A 20,454-nucleotide genomic window follows, 5' to 3' on the forward strand; every position below is an offset into this window, starting at 1 on the left:
TGATTTAGAGCGCTTGTCTTAAATTATACATTAGAAAGGGTTAGAAAGGAGCGCTTTGCTATTTCTAACTAGCTTATGAGAATTTAGAATTTAGAATTCTACAACAAGGTGTTCAATAGTGTTTGATTGAAGAGGCTTCTATGATCAATTTGTATGTTCAATTGTGGATTTCGCATAACCAAGACCGTTATTCTCATTGATTGCATACTATTTACGTTCATTGTTCTGATTTAGTTTAATTGTCACCATTGCTTGTCAAAACCCCCTTGTTACTTAGATTACTACGTTCCTAGAGTAATTCCACTTAGGTTTGCAGTTATTAGTCCCTTTTTCCCTGTGGATTCGAACTCGACTCCCCGAACTACGTTTATTTGCAGTTAGCTTAGTTGTGATATTTTTGGTTGCATACGACTGAGGCACACCAAATTTTGGCGTCGTTGCCGGGGACTAGGCGTTACTTTTTAATTGTTTATCTTAGTAGAATTTATTTTAGGATTGTTCTTAGTTACTCTCTTTGTTTGTTCTCTAGGGTATGATAAGTACCCGTTCTGCTAACAAAGAAGTTTTGCAGTTTGATCCAGAAATTGAAAGAAAGATTTCCAGGTTGCGAAAAGAGGCAAGAACAGCCCCCAGTGAATTAACATACATTTTCAGCATTCAAGAAGAGGAGGTGATGGCAGAAAATCGAACACTGAGAGAACTTACAGCCCCTAACTTGAACCAACAGCCGTTGTGCATTGCATATCAGCAATTGGAGGAAGGTACTAATGTTGAGATCAAATCTGGTCTAATACATCTATTGCCGGCATTCCATGGCATGAAGGGTGAAGATCCGAATAAACAACTGGCAGAATTTCATGTGGTATGCACCAGCATGAAACCGATTGGGATGACTGACGAGCAAATTCAGTTGAGAGCATTTCCTTTCTCTCTCAAGGATGCAGCGAAGGATTGGTTTTACTATCTTCCCCCAGGTAGCATAACAAATTGGGCAGATTTGAAGAAGTGTTTCCTTGAGAAGTACTACCCAGCCACTATTTCTGCGAGCCTTAAGAAAGCTATCAGCAATGTGGATCAGAAGGAAGATGAATCCTTGTATGAGTATTGGGAGAGATTTAAGAGATTGTGTGCTAGTTTTCCTTACCATGGGTATTCCGATCAAGACCTCATCCTATACTTCTATGGAGGTCTAACTGATGATGACTTGAGGATGGTGAATGCAGCAAGTGGAGGAGGGCTAGTGAATAAGACTCCAGGAGATGCAACTAGGCTGATTGCAGAGCTAGCAGAAAATTCTAGGCAATTCAGTCAGAGAACTCCCACGCGCCGGGTGAATGCAGCAAATTCAAATACGTCTGAGTTAGAAAGTCAAGTAGCTGATTTGACTTCTATGATGCGTGAGTTCATGGTGAACTCAAGGAATCCGCAGCAACTGAATGCTTGTGGTATATGCACCTCCATGGGACATCCCACTGATGCATGTCCTCAATTACAAGAGGAGCAGAATGAGCAAGCAAATGCAATGGGTTTCCAAGGGCAAGGTCCTCAGAGAAGATATGATCCCTATTCAAATACATACAATCCAGGATGGAGGGATCATCCAAATTTGAGATATGGGAACTCCCAAGGGAACCAACAACAACAAAATGCTCAAGGCCAGCAACAGTATCAGCAATATAGGGCACCATTACCCAAACCTCAAGGCCAAAGCTCAAATTCTAATAATATGTCAACTGAAGAAATGATTAGATCATTAACTTCTAATGTTTCTACTATGCAGCAAAATATGGTGCAATTTCAGCAAGAAACCAGATCAAGTATTCAAAACCTAGAGAATCAATTTAGTCAAATCTCTAGTGCAGTAAGCCGACTTGAAGCTTCCATCTCAAACGGAGCTGAATCCTAAGCAACAGGTCAATGCAATAACATTGAGAAATGGCAAAGAGTTGCAAGAAACTGCAGTTGCAACTAAGAGGGCTAAAGACTTGATTGGAACTGAAGAGAAGGAAGTGGAACATGAAGCTGTAGCAAATCCTCCCACTTTTCCATCTTATGAACCCACACCACCTTTTCCTGAAGCTTTGAAAGAAACAAAGAGGTATGAGAAAGACAAGGATATTTATGAGACTTTTAGCAAATGTGAGGTAAATATTCCCCTCTTGAATGTGATTAAAAGTATTCCTCGTTTTGCTAAGTTTATGAAAGAACTGTGTACTATCAATAGAAAGCATAGGTTGGGAGGAAAAGAGAAGGTAAAGGTGAGTGCTCATGTTTCTGCGGTTTTCCAAAAGAAAATCCCAGAAAAATGTGGTGATCCTGGTATGTTTATTGTTCCTGTTACAATAGGAGACACCACATTGCACCGAGCTATGTTGGACCTAGGTGCATCAATCAATTTCATTCCCTACTCCCTGTTTAAATCTTTAAAAATTGGACCTTTACATGGAACTGGGGTAGTGATTCAGTTAGCGGATAGGTCTAATGTGTATCCTAAGGGGGTGGTGGAAGATGTGTTGGTTAAGGTTGATGGTTTGATTTTTCCTGCTGACTTTTATGTGCTTGACATGGAACATGACAAACAAGCAGTCCCCATCTTGTTAGGAAGACCTTTCTTGAAGACTGCTAAAACAAAAATCGATGTGTCTACCGGTTCCTTGACTATGGAGGTTGATGGGAAAGCAATTGGGTATAACATTTATGATTCCATAAAGTATCCTGTCAACACTCATTCTTTATGTTCTCTTAATGTTGTCGATCCAATGGTGCATGATGTTCCTAACAATGATCGTGGGGATGAGTTCCTCACACCTATAACTAATGTTGTATCTGGTGATTGCTTGGATTTCTCTATGCCTACTAATGTGCAGGTGAAGGTGGGGGAATTGAATGAACATTCCAAGCTTCCACCTATACCACCAGGTTCAACAATCGGCCCGTCTGCAATTCCGGGCAAGAAATTGTCCCATTTATACCACAAAGCAAAGAATAGGTTGTGGCATGACAAGATGATTGCTAGGAAGAAGGTTAAAGTCGGTGAAAAAGTCCTCCTATAAAAATCCCGACTCAAATTATGTCCTGATAAACTCCGCTCCCATTGGGAGAGTCCATTTCAAGTGGTGAAAGTCTACCCGCATGGAGCGGTAGAAATTCAGAGCCTAGAGACCGACAATGTCTTCAAGGTCAATGGACAAAGGCTCAAGCCCTACTTTGATGGTTTCAAATCCGAGAACATAGAGTGCATTGACCTCTATGAGCCTTCAACTGAGTAGCGAAGTGGGATGAGTTGCGTCGAGCCAACGACGTAAAACAAAGGCGCTAATCGGGAGGCAACCCGATCGAAAACTCTTCCCCATTACTTTTCGTAGTTTAGTTTTTATTTTTTCGTGTGATGTGAAGAGTGTTTTTATTGTTTTTGTGTAGGTGGAGGCCTTAGGAGCAATTTTTATGCGCGAAACGCAGCAAAAACAGAGCAAAACAGAGACAAGGGGGGCCTTCCCTGCAGAAGCCGCTGGCAGCTGCTCTGCAGCCGCTACCAGCGGGTCTTCTTACAGCCAAAACCCCTTTGTTTCTGTCCCAGCCGCTGGTAGCAGCTCCTGAGCCGCTGCCAGCGGGACCCCCCTCTACGTTTTTATTTTTTTTTTTTCAAAATAAAAAAAAAAAAAAAAAAAAAGTTGGTTCAGCATCAGCCGCTGCCAGCTGCCCCTTACCTGCTGGCAGCGGGTCTTCCAGCCCAAAAATCTCCCAAAACCTGCCAGAGCCGCTGGCAGCGGGCCTCAAGCCGCTACCAGCGGCTCCACCAGCTTCCCCGAGTTTTTTTTTCTCCCCTTATTTCCTCTTTTCCAACTCCAAATTCATTATTTCTTCCCTCAACCCCAATTCACATAAACCCTTACTCCTTTTCTTCTCCTTCTCTCTACTCATTCATTCCCCTACTCCAATTATACCAAATTCCTACCAATTTCCCTTTCCCAAATCTTCATCTTTCATCAAATTTTCAATTCCCATCACAATTTCACCTAAGGTTTACCATTTTTTCTTGATTTCAATTGTGAAATTGAGTTGGTTGTGTGGAATTGCAAGCTTAATTTATTTTCATTGAAGGTGAAGGTGAAGGTGCAAGTGAACATATTCCTTTTTATAGCCATGGGTAAAGACAACAAGAGGTCTAAAGCATCATCTCCATCAAGACCCCCAAGGGGCAAGAAGCAAGGTGCTTCTTCTAGTCATGGTGAGGCACCTCCATTGCCTCAAGGAGATGCCTTCATGGGTGTGAGGTTGAACTCCAAGGAGAAGGGTATTTGGACTAGGCTTCAACAACCGCGACGAATGGTGCAATGTACTAAGTTTTTTTGATTTGGAAGAATTGCAAGAGCTTGAAATGGAGGAAGTGGTGAGGCTTTTGCTAAGGAAAGTGGGGCTAGAGAATTTCTTCACCAAATGTGCTCCGACCTATGTCAGGTATACGTACGAATTCCTTGCAACTCTTACTAAAGGACGTGATCAAATTTCCTTTAATTTGAATAATAGGAATTATATTGTATCATATGATGATATTAGAATGGCCTTTGGTTGGGATGCACCCCCATTGGTGAACCATTGGGGTGATTATAGCACGTACTCGTCCCGAACATTTTGGAGGGCTATAACTGGTTGTGAAGTTGACCCTCATGGTGATCATAGCTTCAAGATCACTCACCCATGCCTTAGACTCGTTCATAGGTTTATTTCGTCCACCATACTATGTCAAGGAGAAGCTACTAAGGTTCCCAAGGCTACATTATCTTATTTGTGGGCGATGACCCCTGAGGGTGTCGGCACCCCCAATTGGGTCGATATTTTTGTAGATAGCTGTGTGAAAGTGCGGTCAAATTCAAGTGGCCACATTAGCATGGGTGGTATGGTCTCCCTGCTCGCTTGTTATTTAAATGTTCCACCCCCCGCAGATCTTGTGCCAGTAGATTCGACGTACCTAACTTATAACATCATGACTCTGGTCAAGATTGGTTTGTTATCGCGTTCCCCCGTCGTCGGTAGTTATTTCTGGCGATATGGGCCACAGGGCCTGAACTATTTGAGAATTCCTCGTCCCGAGGGACGAGCTTTGCCTTATGGCCCTGCCATCACAGACTTCCTCCTTGCGCGCGACCCAGATGTTTCTCCTTATTTAGGAGATGCCGAAGTGATAGTTGAGAACATGGGGGAGGAGAATCCCGATGTTCAAATGGGCGGGGAGTATGTGGATGAAGAAGGGGGTGAGGATGCTGCTGAAGTGCGGCATGATGATTGGCCTCGATGGAGGGCTGAGGTAGATGATAGACTGGAGGAGGTTTGCGATGGGATGCAAGAGCTGCTTGCATATCAGAGAAGCATGAGTCGGTTCTACACCGCTCAATATCCACAGTATGAGCCCCCGACTGAGGCGTTCATGGAACACCTCGCATCCCGTGCTTTGCGTCGTTCCGAGAGGCGTGCTTCTCGGGGTGATGCCGGCTCTTCCGGCTCTGGAGGTCCCTCTCATTGAGGTGGTAACGATTTTCTTCCTTTTCCCTTACTTTTGGTTTCATTGTTGTTGTTCTTGCATCGAGGACAATGCCTCATTTAAGTAGGGGGGGAAGCTTTTCATTGCATATATTTTTGAATTTTGTATAGTTATCTTAATTTCATGTTTTGTATAACTATTTCAATTGTAGCTCAATGAAACAAGTGCAAAATGAAAAAAAAGAAAAAAAAAAAAAAGAAACCCGCTAAGTCGAAAACCTAAAAAGGCGGCTTAGGCAAAAATGGGGGCTCGGTTAGGTTGAAAACCCGAAAGGGCGACCTAAGCAAAAAAAGTGGCTAATGAGTGGGTGAGGAAGTGAGATTTGGAAAAAGATGAGAGGCTAGGATGAAAACCCGAAAGGGCTCCTAGGCAAAATGAGAGAAAAGAGAGAAAAGTTCGTGAATTTTCAAATCTATTTGCCAGAGTCGGTGTCATAAGGGGAGGAGATATAAGGAGGTGTCGGGTAGGTCTCATCTTGGTGGTTTAGGGATTTAGTTGAAGTTGGGGAAAGTGTTGGTCATCCTTAGTATTTAAGATGCTAGAGTTGTTTTTCTTGACTTTTAAGTGTGAAAGTGTTTTTGTGGACTTTTGGTTTAGTTGAGTCTTGTTTGCCCAATTTTATCAAAAGTTTCATGTATTAGGATGGTTGAGAATATTTCTACTCTTGGCTATATGTTTATTGTTCTAGGTTGATTTTGGGGGATGAGTTTAATTTAGAATGGAAAAGGGAGTTTGTGAAATGTGAAGGTGGTTAGTTGGTGGTTGCTAGGATGTTTTGTTGAGTTTGAATGCATAGAGCTTGTTCGATTCCACCATCTTCTGTTTTGAACCTTAGAGGGGAGGATGTGTTTTATTCTCTAAGTTTACTCGAGGACGAGTAAAGGTTCAAGTATGGGGGAATTTGATGAGCCTTTTATTAAGGGTTGAGAGAAGAGTTTTAGGGTGTGTTTTGATGTTGTGCATGAGTTTTTAATACCTTTTGTGAGTTTCGGGCGGTGATCTCACTTATGTGCAAAAGACGGGATTTATGAGTGTTAGTGAGTGATTTCGGGAACTAATGAGGAGAAATATGGAGGATGGATCTTGGCTCGTGATTTGAGAGTTGTGATGGAGCTTGGAAGAGCAAGGAGGAAGGCTTGAGGAAAAGGTGAAGCGAAGCTAGAAGAAGAAGCAAGGAAAGAGAGCTACAACAGCAGGAACCGCTGCCAAGGGCCGCTGGCAGCTGGCCAGAGCTGCTGGCAGCGGGTCAGCCAGAAGAAGGAAGCGTTTTGCTGCCTTAGCCGCTGCCAGCGGGTCCAGAGCAGCTGGCAGCGGCTCTTCCAGAATATCGGGACTCTTTGGCTCTTTTTCAGCAGTTTATCTCGGCTTTAGCTCGTGTTTTGGATTTTACATTATTATTATTATTGTTTTTATGTTATTGAAGTATAGAAACATATAAATAGTTTATTATTATTGAAATTAATGGGAAGTTAATGAGTATTAAGTTTTAGAGAAGTGAAATCTTTCTAGGGTTTTCTTGGCAATTTCCTGAATTCTTTGTTTTGGAATTAGAATCCATGGAAGCTTAATCTTCCGGATTCTTGGTTAAAGATTGAAGCTTTTGGCTACGAATTGTGAGACTTCTCTTCTCTTTATTATCTATTAAATGTTTATTATTCCTTTGAATTATTTCATGATTTGCTTTAATCAATTGCTAGGTTAGAATTGTTAGATTCGCTTGCATCTAATTAATCTTTCCAAAGTAGCAACTTTGGGTTATGAATGCATGCTTTTGATTGATAACTTAAAGAGGGAATAATATTATTGAAGAAATTAGACCGCTTGTGTTAATTTATTCAATCCTTGTTGATTTCTCCGTTTATGTTCTTCTTGTGGATGATTTAGAGCGCTTGTCTTAAATTATACATTAGAAAGGGTTAGAAAGGAGCGCTTTGCTATTTCTAACTAGCTTATGAGAATTTAGAATTTAGAATTCTACAACAAGGTGTTCAATAGTGTTTGATTGAAGAGGCTTCTATGATCAATTTGTATGTTCAATTGTGGATTTCGCATAACCAAGACCGTTATTCTCATTGATTGCATACTATTTACGTTCATTGTTCTGATTTAGTTTAATTGTCACCATTGCTTGTCAAAACCCCCTTGTTACTTAGATTACTACGTTCCTAGAGTAATTCCACTTAGGTTTGCAGTTATTAGTCCCTTTTTCCCTGTGGATTCGAACTCGACTCCCCGAACTACGTTTATTTGCAGTTAGCTTAGTTGTGATATTTTTGGTTGCATACGACTTAGGCACACCAAGCCAGCAGGCGCACCGCCTGTTCGACAGCAGCCGACTGATGGGTCTGCTCCCATCACAAGGAACGAACTCATGACCTTCATGAGGGACTTCAAGGGAGAAATTCAAGAGTTGATCAACAAGAAGCCGCCTGCTCTGGACAAGGAGCAGTCGGCTAAGAAACCCTCCACTTCACGGAAGAGGAAGCCAGTTCAAGGGCGAGAGGCGACCCCTCATCCTAAATCTAGGAAGTGGGAGCCGCCTGCCCTTGATTTCACAAAATACCATTTTCCTACTCCAGGAATGAGGAAACCTATTCGTCATATTCAGGCGGACGGGTCGAGGAAAACATACACAGATGCTCGGCTACTGCTAGAGCAGAAGAAGAGTGACCGATTGTCAGAGTCGGCCTCTACTTCAAACTTCCAAGACAGTCTGTGCAATACCTCGATGAGGCATACTCAGTCGTATCATGAGAGTCAGTCAGGCGGCACCTCCCGTCAGTTCGGCTTTCATAGCGACCAGGCGGTACCAAACTTACCGTTTGTACCGCAACAACAGTATTTTTTGCAGCCACCTCCGTTTGGTGGGCATGCAGCAAAAAATGTCCAACCTATGGACTGGCAGCTATGGTTGCTTAGACTTGGCGAACAGCCGTCGGCCTTCTCCAAGGAAATTACTGAAGCCGCTCAGCCGGCCAAAGTGAAAAATGTATTAGTAGGCGCCTATGACGGCACTACTAACCCAGAAGACCATCTGATGGCATTCACCAACCTGATGTACCTTCAAGGGTTGGATGATCCCACTTGGTGCAAGTGTTTCCCAGCGACTCTCAAAGGAATTGCACAACAATGGTTCGGCAACCTGCCGACTGGTTGTGTAAATAACTTCAGGACGCTTGCTTACTTATTCACCTCCAACTTCGCCATGAACATCCCTGCGAAGAAGACGACCCTTGATTTAGGAACGATTCAGCAGGGCGAGAAGGAGGGGCTTCGTTCTTACATCAGGCGGTTTAACCTGATGAGAATACAGATTCAAGGGTTACCGGATGAAGTAGCCTATACTGACTTTTTCAGAGGTCTCAAAGACGGGTCGACCTTCAAATTTGATTTGGTCCGAAAGAGGGTGGCGACTCTTCAAGAGGCCTTGATTGAAGCGGAAGCCTATATACAGGTGACTGATCTTTGTAGTACGGTAAAACAATCAGACGGGAAAAGGTCCGACAAAAGAGAAGGACGACAGAAACAGACGTCAAACAAAGATGAGAAGAGAAAAGAGGTATGGGCGGCTGATTCCTCTAAACAGCCGGCCCAGAAGAAGAAAAAAGAATTCAAACCATACTCCCCAAAGTATGCGTTTAACAAGGATAGCCAATTTATCCTAAAGGAAATCAAGGGACGGATCTCAATTGAGAAGCCGGTCCCCATGAACCGGAACCAAGAAAAATTATGTGATTATCATGAAGATGTTGGTCATCACACCAATGAATGCATCAGTCTCATGCGGTATCTGGACCGCCTGGCTGAGCAAGGTGATCTTGACACTTACGTCAAGAAATCTACGGAGAACACTTCCTCGAAAAAGCAGTCGGCCAAAAAGAATCAACAGGCCGACAGCTCCGATACAGATGATGCAGTCGTCTACACCATTGCAGGCGGCTTCTCAGGAGGCGGCCCCACTATTAGGGGCAACAAAGACAATATCAGACGGCTAGTTGTAAATTCCGTTCACCAAGAACGGCCCTCCAAATATTCATTTCCTGAGATTGTCATCACTGAAGAAGATCTAGGAGGGGTAAGAGGGCCGCATGACGACCCTATCGTTATTGAATGTAAAGTGGCCAACCAGAGAGTTGGCCGAATCCTCATAGATACCGGAAGCTCCTTAGATCTCATCAGTAGCAAATGTCTGTCGAAACTAAAATATCAGACTGATTGCATACATCCGGCATCCCACCCTTTAGTAGGGTTTGGAGGAGGAGTCGTCCACCCAGTGGGACGAGTGGATTTACCCATCCGCCTGGGTGAAAAAGGGGAAGGACGACACATGGTAGTCCGGTTCCTGGTAGTAGAAGAACTCTCGGCCTACAACATGATTCTGGGACGACCAACCCTGAATAATTCCAAGACTGTTATAATCCCATCTCTTATGTTGCTCAAGTTTGAGAGGGATAATGGAACAGTCGGGTCCCTAAGGGGACATCAGAGGATGGCCCGAGAGTGCTATCTCTCGGATGTCAAGCGCACTGTTATGGCCGCTAGGTCGAGTGGTGGAAAAATAAACCTTGACAATGTTAAGGAGAGTGCGCCTGTTCAAGAAGCAGGCGGCAAGAAGAGAAAGGCATCCCAGACGGGGGCCGCAAAAAAAGACAGAAAATAGCAATCATTGGCAGAGGAGCGGTCCGATGAATTCCGCCCTCAGCCAGCTGGTGAGCATACGGACCTGATCTTAGATGACTCACGTCCTAACAGAACAGTCAAAGTTGGGACGACTGCTCTAAGGGTCCTGGGTGACGACTTTCACAAACTATTGAAAGAATACAAGGACATCTTTGCATTCGAAGTCCATGAAATGCCAGGCATCAGTCCTGATCTGGCGGTACATAAACTGACTGTGGATCCGAAAAAGAAGCCGGTAAGGCAGAAGAAGCGGAACCATGGCGAAGAAAGAAGTCAGGCGGCAGCCGCCGAAGTTAAAAAATTACTTGATGCAGGGTTCATCCGGCAATGTTACTTCCCAGACTTGGTTGCAAATGTGGTGCTTGTTAAAAAGCCGAATGGCACCTGGCGAATGTGTGTAGACTACACAGACTTAAACAAGGCGTGCCCCAAAGACAGTTACCCTCTGCCTAAAATTGATAACCTGGTCGACTCAACAGCCGGCCATGCTTTGATGAGCTTTATGGACGCCTACTCTGGTTTCCATCAAATTCCTTTATGGAAGAAATATCAGGAGAAGACGGCCTTCGTCACTGATCAAGGGTTATACTGTTACACGGTCATGCCGTTTGGTCTTAAGAATGCCCCGGCCACTTTCCAGCGAATGATAAACACTGTGTTCTTTGATCAGATTGGGAGAAATGTCGAGGCATATATTGATGATATGATTGTCAAGTCTAAACTTCAGAAAGATCATCTGTCGGACCTCCGAGAAACTTTCGCCACACTCAGGCGGCACCATGTCATGCTCAATCCCAAGAAATGTGTCTTTGGAGTTGAGTTTGGGAAATTTCTCGGATTCCTTATCAATTAGAGAGGAATAGAGGCGAACCCTGAGAAGGTGCAGGCGGTCATCGACATGCAGTCGCCTCGTACCATCCGAGAGGTTCAGAAGTTAACAGGTTGTCTGGCGGCCTTGGGAAGATTTCTAAGCCGATCAGGCGACAAATGCCTATACTTTTTCCAGGCAATTAAGAAGAAGGCAAGGTTTGAATGGGGGCTGGATGCTGAGGCGGCCTTCCAGAAATTGAAAGTTCACTTGCATTCCTTGTCGAGGCTGGTCAGCCCTTTACCCAAAGAAGTACTTTACATGTACCTGGCCGTCTCTGATCATGCGTTAAGCGCTGTTCTTCTTGCTGAAAGAGACGGCTGTCAGCTCCCGGTCTACTTTGTCAGTCATGTACTGAAAAATGCCGAGTTGAGGTATCCCTTAGTGGAGAAATTTGGTCTTGCACTCTTCATGGCTGTTAAAAAATTGAAGCCCTACTTTTTGGCACATGCAGTCGTCGTGTATACAGATCAACCTATCAAGCGGCCACTGACCACCATGGAGTCGTCAGGCCGAATGATCAAATGGGCCATAGAAATACAGAGCCTCGAAGTTACTTTCGAGCCTAGAAAAGCAGTGAAGGGGCAAGCCTTTGCTGAATTTATTGTTGAGATGACTCGTCCCCCTGATTCTCGAGATCCAGACCAAGTCTGGAAGGTATATGTGGATGGAAGCTCTACATCAAATGGTTGTGGAGCAGGTGTCATATGTCAGTCGCCAGAGGGCGACAGGTACGAGTATGCTCTACGCTTCAGTTTTCAGGCCTCAAACAATGAGGCAGAATATGAAGCTTTACTAGCCGGAATCCGCATGTGCAAGGCGGCAGGGGCAAGAAAAATAGACGCCTGTTCCGATTCACAATTGATAGTGAGTCAGTATAATGGCGAATACAAAGCAACCCATCCGGCCATGATCAAGTATTTAGAGGCGGTACGACAGGCGGTCGGATCCCTTGAAGATTTTCGTCTGACTCAAGTGCCGAGATCAGAAAACAACCAGGCGGATGCACTTTCAAAATTAGCATCATCCGCTTCTTGTGATACTCCTCGAACTGTTTTTTGGGAAGTAATGGAGAAGAGCAGCATCGAGGAAGACCCTATTGGAATCCTAGACAGAAGCTCAACCTGGATGGATCCAATCAGGGCATATCTGACAAACGGTACCCTGTCGGATGATCATCAACAGGCGGCAGCACTGAAAAAACGAGCAACCAATTTTGAAATGATAAAGGGAGAACTTCACAAAAGGGGGTACCTTCAACCCTTCTTGAAGTGTGTTACTCTAGAAAAGGGGCGAGAGATACTAGACGATCTTCACTCTGGTTACTGTGCTTCCCATATAGGCGGTAGGACGCTTGCTCAACGGGCAAGGCGGCAGGGCTACTTTTGGCCTACTTTAGAAGCAGATGCAATGGAGATGGTGAAAAAATGTGACAAGTGCCAAAGGTTTGGCAAACTAATTCACCGTCCGGCTACTGACCTCACTACCATTCATAGCCCACTACCGTTTGCTAAGTGGGGCATGGATATTTTGGGTCCATATACGCCTGCTACAGGCGGAAGGAGGTACATACTTGTTGCAGTCGACTACTTCACTAAATGGGTAGAGGCGGAGGCTGTAAAGGGAATCAAGACGAAGGATGTGATTTCATTCATTTGGAAAAATGTCATCACTCGGTTCGGGGTTCCCATGTCTATGGTTTTTGATAATGGTCCCCAATTTGAGACGCCTGTTCTCAAAAGCTGGTTGGGTGACCAAGGAATTGCACACTACTTTGCATCTGTCGGCCGTCCACAAGCAAACGGCCAAGTATAAGCCATTAATAAAATCATCTCAGACGGTCTCAAGAAAAAGATTGAACGAGCAGGCGGCCTATGGGCGGATGAATTACCACAAGTTCTCTGGGCCATTAGGACGACTAAAAAAGGGGCGACTGGAGAAACTCCATTCCTCCTAACTTATGGTGCGGAAGCTGTTCTTCCAATAGAACACTACGAGCCGACTCTTCGAGTAATGCTATATGACGAAGAGGAAAACTGGGAAGCCATGCGCCTGGCATTAGACTCATACAACTGGGAAGGAGGGGCAATGCTGTCTTGCGCCATGAAATTTACCGCCTGAGAATGACTAGATCATACAACAAAAAAAGTACACAGGCGTCCACTCAAAGTGGGGGACTTTGTACTTAGAAAAATGGAAGCAGTTGGTAGGGCTAATGAGTCTGGCAAACTAACTCCCAACTGGGTAGGACCCTACCAAATCTGTGAAGAGGTCAGGGACGGTACCTACCGTCTGGAAACACCAGACGACCAACCGTTGCCTCGAACTTGGAATGTAGATAATCTTAAGAAATATTTCTTTTGAATGATGTAAATAGTCAAGGGCTACTTAATAAAAGTTTGTTGTTTCATTCAATTTTGTACTAAGAGGGGCACGCCTACTAACAAACAGTCGGCTACTCTCCATATTTAGTTTTCATTTTTACCTAAGAGGGGCATGCCTACTGACAAACAGTCGGCTACTCTCCATGTTTAATTTTTATTCTTACTTAAGAGGGGCACGCCGCTTGTTTCACTCAACCGGCTACTCTCCCATAATACAGTTCACCAAGAACTATCAAAGGCTCATGGCTAAAATGATCAGAACAGGCGTCAAGCCAACTGATCAAAATATAAAAATTCAATTCGACCTGTCCCAACGTTATAGCAGGCGTCCGACGGCATCCATCCGGATGAAATTTGTCGCAGAGAGCAGCTCCCTTTTGGGTGGAACATTGTTCTATAAAATCATTACACGGCACCTATACGACTGTCTAAACAAGACAACCACGTAGCTGTTTCCCGGACAAGGATACCTCTCACTTAACTAACTAATCAGGTCAAACAAGTGTTCGCAGTAACCATCCGTGTCAACCAATCGACTGGACTACTTGGAATAAGAACAGTCGGTATCTTATGAGTTGATAGCCAACAAACATTGGCGAATAAAGGGGAGCAACCGGTACCCACCGCTTGAAACCTCTACTACTCAGTCACTCAGCGACTAGGTAACAATCATGTTTACTTGGTCACTCCTTAAAAATTTAGTATGAAACTAAAAAGGTGTTCATACAGCACCTGTTCACACTAGATTAAATGTGGCGGGGAACAGTCGGCCTAGATTGCCTAAAGTCTTTAGCCTAAAAACATGACAGGTAGGAAACCACTTTCCTACTTGGTTAATTTTACAAATGACAGGACCGCCTGCCTAAAGGGGATCCAGTCTTTAAAATGGGTCGAATACCGATTGGATAAATGGCCGACTGATCGCCTAGCCTGGAAACAGACAACCAGTCGTCCAGGGGCATAGGCGGCGTGACTAACTATCCGTACCTGTCTGCAACTATCGGCCATGTAAAACAATCGGTATAGTGTGCAATTGGATATCAGAATATTCAATACTTAAACAAATTTGAAGCAAAACAAAAATATTCATTAAAAGGAAGCCGGTCATTAAAGACCGGCCAAATATTCAGAGCCCCGACCCCCTGGCCGGGTAAATACAAACAAACGGCACGCAGGCCGTGGAAAGAAGACATAAAGCTTAAGAAGGGGGCAAATTTTCAATATTAGCAGCTGCCGCCTGGTCAGCACTCTTTTTGCTGGACTCGGCTTCAGCTGCATCCTTCTTCGATGCATTACCCCCAAGCGGCACAAGCGCCACTACCGGCTGCTCCTCCTCCTCCAACGCCTCGTCCTTAGTAGCCGCCAGGATCTCTTGATTATATCTATCAGAACACTAGCGGTACGTTTTTTCCCAAGAGGCAAAGTCGGCATTGGGGAAGAGGCGGCCCCAATTCATGCGCTGGATTTGAGCAGAGTCTTCCATCATCTCCCGGACCAGCTCTTTCTTTTCTTGCTCGGCCTTTTCCGAGAGCTCCTGAGTAAGACTCTTCTCCTGGGTCACCAGGCGTTCCTTAACAGCCGCCAGGGATTTCTCTAAGGTGTCGTATGAGGACATCTTTTGGCGAAGAGGTCTCAGCTCGGCCTTGAGATTGTTGATGGTCGCCTCCAGCTCGCTATTCCTCTTCTGGGCCGCCTCTAACTGAGCCCGGATAGCGGCGGTAGCCTGCGCCTGATAATAAAGAATATCAATTGTCAGAACCTTATTTTGGGCAATTTCAAACATTGCCTTATCACAGTCAGAGGCGGCCATAGCTTTTGCAGCCTTTACCTCTTTTTTCTTCCTGTCAAGCGGCTTACAGAGGCCGTTTACTCGGAGCAGGGCCTAAGTAAAAAGGGGAACAGGCGTCAGTTTCCAAACAAAAAAAAAAGGGCGTCCTGGAATTCAAATACTCAAAAATATGTTAAGTATACCTCAGCAAGGACTCCTGCAATCCCGTCTAGGTCAAGGGTGCCGACACCCCTGACCGCCTCCCTTTCAGCTGGAGGAACGACCTTGATCATAGACTTGGCCACCTCGACCAAGTTAGGCTCCTGAGGGCCAGCCGCATTAAGCATAGACAAACGGATTAGACCTAGTAAAGAAGGGAGCAAGTCTAAAATTTACAAGGACAACTTCATACTTCTAGGCGGCCTAATTGGAGTTTTGGAAGGAGTGGTCGGCTGTTTCTCAGCCGCCGCATGTTTCCTGGCAGAACCAGGAGAGCTCGCAACAGTCGTCCTCCAGGCCTTGGAGTCCGGTTGTTGGGAAGAAGAAGCTCTTGGAGCGCCCGTCTAAAAAAGAAGAAAAGAGTCAGTATATGCATAAACACAACTCCAAAAAGAGAAAGGTTCGAAGCCCACCAAGGGTGCCCCCTTTTTGGGGGAGTCGGTTGAAGACTGTTGCATGATGGAGGCCCGCAACATAGCCGCCGCAGTCTTGGAGGCGGTAATTTTGCTCATGGCGTCCGCTGCAAAAACAAATAGAAAAGTTAAAAAAAGTCATAACAGAAATGCATGGAACAACAGAGTATTCGACAGGCCGGCTACCTCTTGAGCACCAACTGCTGAGGCCACAGGCGGCCAAAAAGTACTCGTCGTAGAGCCATTTGAAGCTCGGGACGCAGTGCAGGGGTACTTGCTCTCGTACCCCTGAAGTAGAGTTCACCTTCAACTTTACTTTGAAGAGTCCTTTATCTAGGATCTCTTTCTTAGCCTTGGGGGGAATAGGCGGCATGCTGCGGCCGCCTGCAAGAAGGGGCGGATTCCTGTTCCACCTGTTGAAGCGCTTGTTCAGCTCTGTGTCTGAACTCTCAATGATAAGGAAGGTGCTCCGCCAGTCCTTCCATTTGTTTGCTTTACCTCTTGTCATGAGGTAGCCCTTGTGGCTCGTCAATTGATACCAGCCGGTACCGCCTGCCTTAGGGGTCCGGCTGAGGTAGTTCATGTGGGCGAAAGCCTCGAAGTTCGACTCCACCCCGTGCAGTTCGCACCCGGCCACATAGCCGAGTACGTTGACCTAGGAGTTCGGGGCTAACTGCCATAACCCCAACTCATACCCATCCAAGATCCGCTGAACAGCCGGATGTAGTGGGAAGCGCAGCCCAGCCTTGATGGCCGCCTCGTAGCAGCCAAAGCAGGCGCCATCATAACTAGTACTAGCCGGCTAGACGACTGTGTCTTCTGGATCCGGCACGAACACTAAAAAGCCGGGGGCCATTGTGTGGTTTGCGATAAAGCTCCCCACTTTCTCTTGCATGGCCGTGATCCGGCCCCGAGGTACCGTGCAGTAGTAGGGGGTATTTTGCTCTCGGTGAGAGCCGGATGGCTCCGCCCAATTGCCCCCCTTCTCAACTGCGTGAGAAAGCCTCGCCTCTTGTAGGCGACTGTTTTTCTCTTCTGTGTCCAGAGAAGCATGGCCAGAAGAGCTAGACTCGGATTCGTCCTCTGACGAGTCGGAAGAGGACGAATCCTCCCCTCTCCCAGAGGGGCCCGCCTCCTCTCCTTTAAAAGGAGCAGGAGAGAATGTAGAATTGTCAACTGTAAAATAGGAAGGGGTCACTCTGACTCCTCCCTCAGAACTGCCGGCTTTCAAGCCGCTTTGTTTCACTTCCACATCTGGCGCCTGGTCAGATGTTTCACTAATCGGCACCCTGTGGGAGGAGCCGTCTGAGTTCGAGATCCTAGCAGTCTTTTTTGTTCTGGCCATATGTTCTGCATAGACACAGATACACTCGGACTTTGTATAAAGGACAAAGATGGGTCTAGAAAAGGGCAGGCAGCACTTCTAGTCCTAGATTCAGCCGTCCCCGGTGACCGGCTGATCGCTAACCTAGGTCGTGTCGTGTGCTTCCGTGGTGCCATTTCAAAAAAGAATAAAGTAAAGAGAAAATTAAGAGTAAGAGAACCGACGATTACCTGAACGAGTGACGATTGATGAAGTTCTGAAAATCCTTTGCAGTCGGCTTGTCAGAGCAGGCGGTAGGCAGAAAGGGTCCAAAATGTCAGAGCAAGTTCAGGGGTCCGAATGTTCTCTCACAAAATTCTCAAGTGTGAAAATGACCGAAGGCAACACTCCCTTATATAGGCGAAGTGAGAAGGCGAAGGGTCACTTCCGGAATTCAAAATTTGGGCGGGAGAATCTCTCGGCCTTTCGCCGAGTGACACCTGTAGCAGGCCGTCGCCTGTTACAGGGCGACACCTGTCACAGGTAACACGTGACCAGTCACATGCCACCTGTGAGGGGCAAATGATTAGGGGATTTTGCTCCCACCAATCGGAATGCGCCACGTGGGCCAATCAGGTCCTGCCAAGTGTCCCCCATTTGGACCTCTCAGGGCTTGCCACGTGGCACACGCTTATTCGTCCACCATGGACCTATTATGTCATGACACGTGGCATACTCCATGCCTAATGGAGAAGTCGGCCACCTAGGCCCAACTTCCGAGGGAAGCCCAATCAGCCCAAGGTTAACCTAAACCTAAGATTGGCGCGTTTCCCGAGGTTATAAATACCTCCCTTAATCCTCATTAAGGGGGATTACGGAGATTACACACATTAAACACTCTCACCTAGAGAGACCCAATCACTTTAATTTTTGCATTAATTACTCCTTAAACAAGTACTAACTTGACCGTCGGAGGCGGATCTTCAATCATCCGGAGCATCCGTTTGTTTTGCAGGTATAGGCGTCCGGTTCCAGTCTCGGAATTGTAACTCTCCCGCAGGACATCAGAAAACCCCGAAACAATGTCCATGACCTGAACTTTGTGAGTTTCATGGTTGGGAAATGTTTGTTTATAATCAAGCATTCTTGACTTATGGCTTATGCGACCATGTCATTCAAGTAAACCAAGCAACTATTGCTTTTACTTTTGTATGTGAGTTTTTCCGTGTGTAAACGGATCGTTTGCTAATTATGGAACACAATGACCATTATTTGTTCTAGCCTTGGCTTAAAAGGACTTTAACAAAATAAGTGACCTTACAACTGATGTAGCATTACTTGCTCCATTCTAAGCTTGTAAGTCAATAACTTAGCTTGTCTTCAACGGTTTGAGGTCACTTTCAAAGTGGAACACTGAAGTAGTATCCAAAACTTGTGAAGATAACGAGTTGCTAAGTTGGCCATCATGACATGAACTCAAGGGTAGAAAAGGAATCTCATTCTTTTCTTTATTCCTTGTTTCCTATATTTCTTATAGTACATCATCTCATAACTTTAAGAATCATTTTTTTTAAGTTCTTCGACTTTTATACTTTGTTAGGCATATTTAAGCATCTAATGCGCCGCAAAACAAAGTTCTATCTTTTCAACTAATTCGTACCTGAATTACTTCATCAATGAATCCTACTCATAAGCGTATGAAGTGAAAAGATATGTTGGTTTGTCAACTATTGACAATTTTGAGTTTTTCAACTCAATATTTCATGTTTGTCAAAACTACCTAGTATTTTGAAAACATGACATCCAACCGTCCTTTCGGACTTTAGTCGATTATGAGAAGTTGTATCTTAGAAGTTCCCTTTTCTTTCTTTGAGAACCATTCTCGAAAGATTCCTTTACCAATCAATGGAAACAATATAATTTGATTATGAATTCTACAAATATAAGTGCAAAGTAAAACCATTTATCAAGTTAATATCATAATAAGTTTGAATTTTATACATGCAAACTTTCAATCTTATTATGCGTCATATCCACGCATTATAAATTTGTCCCTTTTTAGGCGAGAATAAAACGATTCCAAGATCCCAAAAATCAGAAAGTGATTAAGCATGCTTTAGCTTGTCTTAACACTTAATATTTTAGGGTAAGCAATCCAATTGCTAATAGGTCCAAGCTACTCTTGGTTCGATAAAACGTCGCATCTAATGCTTCCGAGACATTTTATCTCCATTTCCACGACATCTATGGACTCCTTACTGATATCGTTGAGCTTAACCAAGACAACTTGTATACCTATTATACCTTACGTTCCTAGGGAAGTAGTGATGCCTCGCTTTGGCGTAGCCATCACATACGCGCATTAGTTCGGTAAGTGTTGTTCTTGGAACGGCAAATTTTAGCTCAATATTTTAAGGGACCTAGGGTTTCTATGTCGGTTGATTTAAGTGAACTTAACTAATCACCGCAACATTTGAAATCCTAGACATGCATCTAACATTCAAATATATATAATCACAATATATATAAAGCATAAAATAGATGCATTTGGCAACTAGCATGACCCCTTGAAATCTTCAATTTCCATGGGTCTTCATCTTGGCTTGTCTTCATCGAAACGCCGTCTTGAGACATCTTGGCCAAAATAAAATAACTAGCTACTACGACTAAGATTAATTTAAAGTACAAAAATACTTAACGGTTCGCAGACCGTATTTAGATGTACAAAAATACATAACGGAACGCAGTCCGTATTTTCTATTCCAGTCGGGTCCTACTAGTTGCCTTTTCAATAACCTGTTTTGAAAACAATCTTTCATTCACCCATTCACTATTTGTGAATGGCCCATGCATATTACGAAATACACAATTAAACACGCAAAACTAGTAAATAACTTAGGTGGTAAATCCGATTAACACGCCTAATTAAAACTAGTCAAAGTTGTTTAATCCATTATTTCTAAAAGTAAATTGCTCAAGCAATCAACTAAGCTCCCACTAAATTCCACATCCATACTTAATTAATCCGATTAATTAAGTAGGCATAACCCATAATTTGTCAAGATCAAAATTTTGCAAAAGCCGGAAAAATCGAGGTCTAACCTCGTTAAAATAATTACATAAATAATTTAAAACGGCAAAAATTTTCGCAAAATTACATAGCCGAAAATTAAGCCAAAACCGCCCATTCGCATCCTTGTGGGCTGTGCACCATGGCTGCTAGGCAGCCCATGGCCTGTGCGTGTGGTGCTAGTTGCTAGCAAGCACGCCTAGCGCAGCC

General features: G+C 44.5%; 1 protein-coding gene across 1 annotated transcript; it reads left to right on the forward strand.

The window, feature by feature from the left end:
- The first annotated feature begins 673 nt into the window (after positions 1-673).
- On the forward strand, positions 674-3,597 carry LOC110716417. The gene is made up of 4 exons (XM_021895029.1): positions 674-974; positions 1,224-1,861; positions 1,914-3,023; positions 3,421-3,597. The coding sequence occupies exons 1-4, from the start codon at positions 674-676 to the stop codon at positions 3,595-3,597; spliced, it is 2,226 nt and encodes a 741-aa protein (XP_021750721.1).
- The last annotated feature ends 16,857 nt before the right edge of the window (positions 3,598-20,454 follow it).

Source organism: Chenopodium quinoa, unplaced genomic scaffold, assembly GCF_001683475.1.
Source record: "Chenopodium quinoa cultivar QQ74 unplaced genomic scaffold, ASM168347v1, whole genome shotgun sequence".
NCBI classification, from domain to species: Eukaryota; Viridiplantae; Streptophyta; class Magnoliopsida; order Caryophyllales; family Amaranthaceae; genus Chenopodium; species Chenopodium quinoa.